The sequence below is a fragment of the Nicotiana attenuata genome, chromosome 7, assembly GCF_001879085.1.
Source record: "Nicotiana attenuata strain UT chromosome 7, NIATTr2, whole genome shotgun sequence".
NCBI classification, from domain to species: Eukaryota; Viridiplantae; Streptophyta; class Magnoliopsida; order Solanales; family Solanaceae; genus Nicotiana; species Nicotiana attenuata.
Window position 1 is genome coordinate 20,226,529 of NC_031995.1, and position 10,348 is coordinate 20,236,876.

The 10,348-nt window shown below is 34.2% G+C and overlaps 1 protein-coding gene and 1 long non-coding RNA gene across 2 annotated transcripts in view; both read left to right on the forward strand.

The window, feature by feature from the left end:
- Window positions 1-5,630, forward strand: part of LOC109228778 (26S protease regulatory subunit 8 homolog A-like) — a 6,275-nt gene extending 645 nt beyond the window's left edge. The window contains exons 2-9 of the mRNA XM_019393982.1: window positions 131-228; window positions 2,144-2,368; window positions 2,487-2,549; window positions 2,670-2,833; window positions 4,057-4,213; window positions 4,310-4,408; window positions 4,757-4,867; window positions 5,086-5,630. Coding sequence (XP_019249527.1) covers window positions 131-228; window positions 2,144-2,368; window positions 2,487-2,549; window positions 2,670-2,833; window positions 4,057-4,213; window positions 4,310-4,408; window positions 4,757-4,867; window positions 5,086-5,226 — 1,058 coding nt within the window. The 3' untranslated portion in view covers window positions 5,227-5,630. The remainder of the gene's footprint in view (window positions 1-130; window positions 229-2,143; window positions 2,369-2,486; window positions 2,550-2,669; window positions 2,834-4,056; window positions 4,214-4,309; window positions 4,409-4,756; window positions 4,868-5,085) is intronic.
- LOC109228779 lies at window positions 6,590-8,991 on the forward strand. The gene is made up of 2 exons (XR_002068430.1): window positions 6,590-7,097; window positions 8,667-8,991. It is a non-coding gene; the product is annotated as an uncharacterized LOC109228779 (long non-coding RNA).

Genomic DNA, 10,348 nt, shown 5'->3' on the forward strand with positions numbered 1-10,348 from the left:
TGTACCCGACCTTGTGTGATGATTTTTTGATGCCTGTCGTTTGAGTTGTAATTTGGAATTTTACAGTCTATGAATGGAACAGTGTTCTGTTTGGCTCATAAGACGTGTTTTCTTTTATGTGTATGCCCAGTGAGAATGCTTAAGGAAGAATTGCAATTGCTTCAGGAGCCTGGATCATATGTTGGTGAAGTTGTTAAAGTGATGGGGAAGTCAAAAGTTTTAGTTAAAGTAAGTAATGCATCTAAACCTTGTTATTTTCTTACTTATCCAAGAAAAGGAAAAACTTCTTGTTATCTGTGAAATTCGAAGTGTTTGTCCTACCATATAAAATCTGTCAAACACATGCTTTCATATTACAGAAGCTTCTGTGAGCTTTCCCTTGGCAAAGGATTCATTTGGTTTATTAGAAATATTCCTGTCAATGTTTATTTTCCTAATGCATATCCACAATCATTTGCGGTTCATGTGCTTTTGGTTCACTTCTGTGAGTTTTTCCTTGGGAAATGTTGCAGTTGGTTCATTTAGCGGCGCACTGTTCGCGGTGATGTTTACGTTACTAATGCATGTAGCAACAACCATTTATGTTTCATGTGCGTGGTTGACTTGCTTGCTAGCGATTTGCTAGCTTAGTGCTTGTTTTTGTAGATGAATGAAATAGCTCTTTTTTTGTCGAATTGATTTGCATTCTTTTTCTGCTAAAAGGAATAGTTTTTGCCCCTGAAGGTCTTCCTAGGTGGCGGGAATGAGGGAATTTTCTGTGATCACACTAAAATTTATGGAAATAGTTGACTTGAAATGCATATTCTCTTAGTTAGTGCACGCACACAGATACACATATGTATGCATATTTCACCGACAAAAAAAAAAAAAAAAAAAAAAGAAGTTATCTACACAGCTTGCATTTTTGGAGCATTTTGTGGGATGACTTCACAAACATGGTTATATCAAAACTTTTTAAGTGCTTATGTGATTGCAATGAAAGATGAGGCTCTAAATTATACAGCAAGTTAAAAGCATATTATGCTTTTGAAGACCATCGTCACAGATGAAAGGTTGTAATTGTTTTTTGAGTTGACTGGGGCAATAAATGGTCATTTCAGCTTAAGTTTTAACGTTGATATGTTATTATGCTCAGGAACTTATTCCTTGACTTAATGATCTTATTTCCCACTTCATGAGTTGTTTGGGTTTCTATCTCAATGTTGATCCTCCTTTGGTTTATTGTTTCTGACTGTCCATCATAATTTTCATTTCTATTTCTTCCCTCCAGCATTGATGGTGACAAATTCAATTCTTTAATAGTTGTGTTGAATAAAAGTTATCTTATTGCTGCTTGTATTTGCCCTCTTTCAACGCCTCATGATAGTATTTGAACGAATAACAAAGCTTTAAAAGATGTTTCTACCTTTTTATTAAACTTTAAAGCATGTCATTCAATATTTGTTTGCCTTCCACCTCTCCTTGGAGAGAATTTAAACAATTATGAAACAATGATAGCGTGCCATTCCATGTGTGTGTTCTATATGATGAATATAAACAACTTATATTTTAAGATTCTCATCCGCTGTCTGTTTCTAATTTTGATCTAAATAAATGTTATCAAGTAGCTTTTACATGACCTCCTAGAAGAGGGTGATGATGAGAACCTTTTACTATTATTACTTATTCATAGGGTATGGGCAGAAATGATTTTGCTTCATTGAGTTTATTAATCTGCTCTACCTTTTGGTAACCCAAAGTAATTTTGTTACTGCTATTTGTGTTTGGATTGTAATGCAAAAATGAAGGATGACGAAAGTAAATTTTAGAAGCTGGGTTGAGGAGCAAAGATACTAGGCTATAGTGCAGAATATTCTCCCTCACATAAAAATGTGAATGATTACTGAAGTTTGTTAATTCCTTATCAAAAAGAATTACTGAAGCTTGTTAATTTCTACTCTATATCAGTCAGAACTCCAGGAAAAAGCCTTGCACGTCGCACAATGATTAGGATGCAGTGTTTCTATAGTTTTCTGTGGATCCACTTACCAATACTTATTCAACTTGAAATGTTGATAGTTTTCATACTTCTTTATCCCTCTTTCATATACATCTATAATTAATTTCCATATGCATATTTTCTTATCTTTGTGTTATGCGCCAGGTTCATCCTGAAGGAAAATATGTTGTTGATATTGATAAGAATATTGACATTACAAAGATTACTCCATTAACCAGAGTAGCCCTCCGCAATGACAGCTATGTTCTCCATCTAATTTTGCCCAGCAAAGTGGATCCTTTGGTCAACCTAATGAAAGTTGAGAAAGTGCCTGATTCCACTTATGACATGATTGGTGGCCTTGACCAGCAAATTAAAGAGATTAAGGAGGTTTTGCCTTCATTATGTTACTGCGTTTAGTTAGTTTTATGATCTATCCTGAGACCTTGGTCTTTGATGCATTGTACATTTGTGTAACCTTTTTGAACTTTGGCCTTTTATGCATTAGGTTATTGAGCTTCCCATTAAACATCCTGAGCTGTTTGAGTCTCTTGGAATAGCTCAACCTAAGGTATATTCAGTTATTCACCATTTACCATGTTTTCTCCATTTCTTCCATCAGTATTTTAAGCATAACAGTGGTTGGACAAATTTATGTGTGCTTATTCTATCTCCTCCTTTTAAAATGAAGGGAGTGCTTCTTTACGGGCCTCCAGGTACTGGAAAAACATTGTTGGCGAGGGCAGTTGCACATCATACTGATTGTACCTTCATTCGGGTCTCTGGTTCTGAATTGGTGCAGAAATATATTGGAGAAGGTTCTCGTATGGTGCGAGAACTCTTTGTTATGGCCAGGTTAAGTTTCATTGTAGCTTGAGTACTCAACACATATGTATCTCTGATGTCCACAATTTTTATTACATAATCAGTTCTGTCATGCATCTTTCTGATCTTATTACATCCAAATCATTGGACAGCCATTTCTAGCTCACTATGTTGAGCTGCTAAGGTCAAACTCGATCCTTACATTGGGTTAGCCTATGATATACTACTGCAATTTGTTCATTTTTGTGGGCGACAGAGAAAAAGGGAGGGTTTTTTGCAGTAGGCAGCATGAATATTCATGCATTAGGTGTGCCTATTAGCAGATGTGCTTTTTCATTCTTTCATTATTTGTGATTGATATGGATGAAATGCACAAGTATGCCAGCTTGAAGATTTTAAGAAGAAGACATCTAGTTTTTCTGTGTGTATTTTTACATCCCATGAGAATAGGTATTTATACAATAAGTCCTAAGACTAAATAAGGAAAGACAATCAATTACAGTTAATTATAGTGAAGGAAATATTCTAGAATCAATCTACTCCTACAATTAAGCTAGGAAACCTCTAATTAATCAACACCCTCTCTCAAGTTGGTGCAAAGATATCGCACATGCCCAACTTGCAAACCAGTGTTTGAAAAGTCCGTTTGTTGAGACCTTCGGTAAACATATCATCTAGCTGCTTTTCTTATAACACATGGAACGAACTTAAGATGCCACTTGTAACTTTTTCTTTGATGAAATGTCAATCAATCTCAACATGCTTTGCTCGATCATACTGGATTGGATTATGAGCTATACTAATTGCAGCCTTGTTATCACTAAATAAGGAAAGTTTCCCGTTTTCAGACAATCTCAATTCCTCTAGCAGTTTTTGTAACCACAAAAGTTCACAGACACCCTAGGCCATTTGTGCTCCATGAATAAGAATTCATGGATATCTAATACCTGAAACTATCTTGTTGCTATAAAGTTGGGGCATGAAGCTTGTAATACCATAAAAACTGCTAACTTTATAAAACTTCCCAAAAACCTGCTGGACAGTCCTATTCTGGAGAAGTAGGTAAAATTATTTGAACAATTTTTGCTTTTTCTGTTTTGGGTCTATGGACCTCAGTGCTTCATTTTCGCCTCTACTCTACGAACCAAGTCTTTCTGACGAGGCACCAGCTTTCTTTTTTGATCCCTGAGTAGCATTTCACTCTCTTATTATACAGTTAGCTTTAGAAAAGCCTGGTCTTGAATGTATTTCAGGGAACATGCTCCTTCTATCATTTTTATGGATGAAATAGACAGTATCGGATCTGCTAGAATGGAATCAGGAAGTGGCAACGGTGATAGTGAAGTGCAGAGGACAATGTTGGAGCTTCTTAATCAGCTCGATGGATTTGAGGCATCAAACAAAATTAAGGCAAGTTTTGTCAATCTGGATCACTTGTATGTTGCCTAGTTTACAAGTGTATTATTTTGAGATTGTTAAGCTGAAAAAGAAGGGTCCTGGCTTCAGGTTTTGATGGCTACAAACCGTATAGATATTCTGGATCAAGCACTCCTGAGACCAGGAAGGATTGATAGGAAGATCGAATTTCCAAATCCCAATGAAGAGGTACGGTTCCTCATAGCTTGCAAGACAGTAAGATGTTAACATGAGTATGCATTGGTTTCATATACTGTTACTAGGTTCATGGATCTCAGGTCTTCCCTTGTGATTGCTTACTTTTCTTGTTTTTTCATTACTCCTGCCGGTCTTTTTTATCTGTGGCTTTACCCAAAACCTTAAACGACAGACAAAAAGGACGGAAGGGAGTATAGTACAAGAGGTGTTTAAACATAATTGAAAGGATGCGGCAATATCTACCTCTCTGCTTCCTCGCAGAGCTGCATGCCTTCTATCGTTATTTCTATAACCCTCTGATGATTCATCTTAATCAATTATGTTCTCATTATTCTGCAGTCCCGTTTCGACATATTGAAGATTCATTCCAGGAAGATGAACTTGATGCGAGGGATTGACTTGAAGAAAATTGCTGAGAAGATGAATGGCGCTTCTGGGGCAGAACTTAAGGTGTGCAGCGGTTGCATGTCTTTTTGGCTTTAATTGATATCTGATATATCCTTTTAATGTGCACTTTGATTGCTTGAGAGCATGCTTAGTTTAGCGGTTGAACTTGTGATCTAGCATGTGAGAGACTTGTGTGACTTCTACTTTGACTGAGTGCCATCTGACGCTTCGCTTGCTTATATTTTGCCATGCCTTTGATGCATCTTATGATCTGTTTACAGGCTGTGTGTACAGAAGCAGGAATGTTTGCTCTAAGGGAGAGGAGGGTACACGTGACGCAAGAAGATTTTGAGATGGCAGTTGCCAAGGTAATGAAGAAGGAGACGGAGAAGAATATGTCTTTGCGAAAGCTGTGGAAGTAAATGACGGGAAGATGCCAATGGCAAAAATATTCTACTTGTGGACGTTAGTGCATAAACTCTGTGCTCAAGTTTCTACTCAGTTGATATCGAATGTACAAAATTCGTGCTGACTGAATGTTTATACATATGGCACCAGGAGCTTCCTGAGCCAGGAGATATAGCAGCATTGCTTCTTGTTCTCTGGCTCGTTTAAGGATCTTCAATCTTCCGTTTGATTTTATCATGAGACTCGGAATACTCTATCTATTACCTGTCCTGTGCTGTTTACTCTCGCATTTCTGTAAGTCGAGAATATCAAATTCAGACCCACTCTAGTGTTTTGACTCCTCTATAGTACTTCTTTAATATAAGTTATTGATGTTTGTTGCTATTTCGATTATAAAGTTACTTTATACAACTCACAATTTCTGAGAGTTCGTTTAATCATCCAAATATTAAATATTGATTAGATGTTCTTTTTCCTATCAAACAAGCTTTTCTACCTTTATGTTTTAACGGTTATTTTGTTTCGTTATACCAATATAATATACAAGTCTAATTAACGGCTTGAATTCTGTATTTATCCTTGGCTGTTGAGGCTTTTCATTAATCAGGTCCATCTTTTGCTAATAATTGTGTAGATTTAATTGGGTAGTCCCCATCATGGAGTTTAGTAAAGTAAATGAAGGGGACTCTGCTCCTCGATTATGGATTCCTAGGACCACTTCATAGAAGGTCCTACTATGGAAGTGTGACGGCTGTTGGCGTATGAAAAAGATGAGATTTTTAACTAAATAGACTAAGCTAAAGTAGGCATGCATATTAAAAAAAATATGCAAGGGAAAGCAATAAATGCTTGAAATGTAATGAGAATAACAGTAAGTGAGCCTAATCCAATTAACAAAAAGGTAACCTAATGATCAGAGATGTTGGTATATATTATTGAACGTTGCTATTCTTATATATAAGTGCTTGTCCATTTAATAACTACTACTAGATTTTGGGTACGCATGTTGTGTGTACCTTGTATTAATGAATACAAACTATAAAAACTGTATAAATTTTATTAAAAATTTGTTTTAGTTATTAAAAAAATAAAGGAAAAGTGCAACTTCTTAGAATGTATATCGAATTGCAACATGGAGTTCTGATTACTCTATTAAAGTAAAATAAAATCTTCTCTTTAACAATTAATACTATAAGTATACTATTAGATATGTCGTTACTAAGGTTTATAATCTATCTACTACTAATATACAAGCGAGGATAAGCAGGGACCTGATGGTCAACATGCCTGCTTCATCATGAGGGTACTTTTGTCATTTCATGTGCTTCTGACACGCTTCTACTAATTTGCCAGGTAAAAAGCACCGCTTCCAATTTTCTTACATCTTAATCCTATCTCCGCTGCATTTCTTATCTTTGTTCTGCTTCTGTTTAGTACCAAGCTCTTTGTTGTTCTTCTTCTCCAAGTTTTTCCTCGGTGCTCTTATCTTTAGCCTTCTTATAAAATTTCTCGTTTAGCTTTATTTTGTTTAGTGGTTCCGCTTTCTATTCTACTTTTTCTTCTTCTGCAAAAAGATAAGATCTTTGGGATTTTGGCTTGCTTAGCAATCTTCTAACTGAGGTTGGGTTCTGATTTGGTCTCTGTTTTTATTAATTTGTTTATTTTAGATTTCTTATGTGACTTTTAAGTTCTCTTCATTTATTTTGATTCTCTGAGCCACAGAATTTTTAGAATAGCCATAAGCAAAATCGGGGTATCTTATTTGAGAATTAGTAGCAACGAGATGAATATTGAGAGATGATGAATGGAAAAAGTCGAAATCCCTTAAACAACATCGACATGCGCTAAATTTTGTGCATGATTGAAAAGAATCAAATTCAAAAGGGTAACTTCTTTTCTTATTTTTTCCTTTTTTGTTCTCTAAAATTAATAGATCCATTATTTTGGTAATTAGATGTGACTGGTGGCTTTTGAAGGAATAAAATTACTACCAATGTATTTTCTTCTCTATGTGTTTGAGTAAATTCTTCAATGAATTATGGTTTCAAATAAATTTCTTATGCATATATATATATATATATTGCATATATATATATATATATATATATATATATATATATATATATATATGTATTCTTCTCTATTTTTAAGTTTCTGTGATTAATTTTTATCTCTATTGTCTTGAGGAGTATCAATGGCTTCTACTGTCATTTCCCTGGGGCTAAATTATATCATAACTACTACTTGGAAGATGATATAGATTAGAATCTTAAAGGAACTTCTAAAAATGTTTGCCTTCTCTAGGTTCTCTTTATCTTTGAGTACTAGAGTTAACTTGTCATGTAACATATTAAATTATCTTAATTGGCTGTTGGTTTTCACTTGCCAGAGAAGTACACTAGAGCGATTTTAAACTCATTCTGAGAGACAAAACATGCTAATAGATATAGGAATACAAGCCTAATGTTGAAAGTAGTCATTGCACCTTGCATCAAGCATCTTTTTATTGACAAGTGATTAATCCTTTGCCGATTATATATCTGTCATGTATTTGTTAATCACTTCAATTTTCCTCATTCCTATAGAATAATCAGTATTTTATTAGATTCTAGCTTTTGCCTAAAAGTAAGATTTATAAGTTAAATCTGCTTCAAAGGTATTAATAACTTGGTAGAAGTTAACATATGTATAAAACTGATTTGCATTGCACACCACCTAACTATTAGTCAAATTTAAAGAAAGAGATAAATCAGCAGATGATTAATTCAACCACTTCAAAGTCCCTGTCCTGAATAAAGAACAAAGAAAAACGTATTACTGGTACCAATATAAATCTTTTATCAATTCTTCGAAATTTAGAAAGTTAATCCTTCTTGGTTTTGATTTACAGATTTTGTTCCTCACTATACACTTTGTTATAATCTATCTCTGATTCTTATCTGGAAGAAGAGCTTTTTGTTGGTAAAAGAAGTTGAATCGTATGTAATTGAGTAAGGGATGCCATGTAATTTTTTAATACATGGAAGTTGAAGTACATTGCAGGACACTCTTGCATTTTTGCTTCTCTATGATATACATATATTATCTTGTTTTTTCATGTCAACTACTTTCTTTAGAAAAATAAGTTTCATGTGAAGTTGTTTTTAATCATCTTAGGATGCTTTGTGAATCATAGAGTTAATATAATTTTGTCCATCTCTTTGACATATATTTCACTGGAAAATACCTGAAGTCATCTCATTTTGTTTCAATCCTCTATTCAAAAGTAAGGAATACATTTTTTTGGTTGGTGTTTTTGAGAAAAAATAAAGGAATACATATTTTAAGAACAAAAAGCTGCATTTTTGACCATCTAATACCATTCTTCTTCTATGTATTGTTTAGAAAAGAAAAAAGACAGATATTTGAGCTTCATTAGTTCTTTTATTAATCTGACATTATTGGCTCCTGCTAGGACTAATAACTTCTGAACAAAAGAACAAACACGTTTGCTCGGCAAAATCGAAAGCTGAGATGAAACTTAGGCGGAGTTTATGGAGAGAAAATGGAAGAGATTTGACATGCTTATGGGATTCATGAGATGTGAATATTTATCATAGAGGTTGAACTTTCGTGTTTTTTTTTTAACTATGTGGGAAAACAGTCATTATATTTTGATACTATATTTCAGCAAGTGTTTATCAAATATCTATCACTTTGGACTTATAGAGTAAAAGTTCAAGCTTAACAGCTTGACTTATCTGATATTTGGTTATTGTGGAATTTTGTTGCTTCTTTTATTTTGCTTCTTGTAACTTCTCTAAACAACTATTGGGCAACACCATACTAGTAGTAGAAGAAGGTGAAAATATGGCCTAAATATAACTGCTTTATTTATTAATTATTATGTGTATGTATTTTTAGTAGTTACCCTGTTGTTTAGGTGGTTATTTCGTGTTATATTTGCATTAGGAAGAAGGGAAGGCTGACAATTGATTTGGTAGAATTTTCTCTGACAGATTTTGAGGATAAGATTCTCTGAAATACCTTCGTTATTAGGTGTATTAATGTTCTAACTTGTAGAACTCATTCTATTGTTAGAGTGTTGTTCTTAATTGAAAATTCACTAATTAAAGTTAGGAAAAGTTTTGATTTCCCAACATCCTTTTTATATCAGATCCTTCATGGTTTCAACCAGAATAGAGGGAAGGATTTAAGGGTTGGAGAATAAAATGAATAAAGTATGTAATGATCCAAAAATCCCACCAAAGATTGTGATAGCACCTAATACGCGGGCTAGGCGAACCATGACTACTACTACTAAATACTCAACAAAGTGGAAATAACTTCAATAATTCTTAAATATAATCATAACATAGACAATAAAGTCAAAACTAAAGTAGAAATATTGAAGCAACATACAACCCCAAAACTAGTGTCACTGAATACATGAGCTCTAATGAGTGAAAAATAAAAGTCTGAAATAAAATATAATGTCTGAATCAAATAAACATGAATGAAGGTAGTGGAAAGGTAACTTCAAGGTTTTGTACCTATCAAGTACCAAGAAGAGAGAAAAACAAAAGCACTCCGCTAAAAGAATGCATAACTAAAAGAGGAGAATATAAGATGATCAAGTGAAGAATGTAAGATGATCAAGGTTCTTTTCATCTTACATTCTTCAGTTGATCAGAAGCATCTCCACTAAAAGAATGCATAACTAAAAGAGGAGAAAGATCAAGTGGTCTAAGAGGTTTCTTACCATAGATGACTTTGAATGGACTCTTTTCCTTAGTGCGGTTGGTTGACTTGTTGAAAGCAAACTCAATAGTAGGAAGTGATGATTCCAACTCTTTGAGATTCTTCTTCATTAATCAATGAAGCAAAGCACCTAAATTAACTTCAATTTGCCCATCAGTTTGGGGATAATGAGAAGTGCTCGGTGTTAGCTTAGTACCAAGTTTAGCTCATAAAGTCCTTCAGAAATGACCTAGGAACCTCGAATCCCTATTTGAAATAATGGTTTTGGGTATTCCGTGCAATTTCACAATATTATCAAAGAAGAGATCATCAATATTTGTTGTATCCGAGGTCTTATCGCAAAGGAATAGAGCGAGTCATCTTTGAAAATCTATCAACAATAATGAAGATGAAATC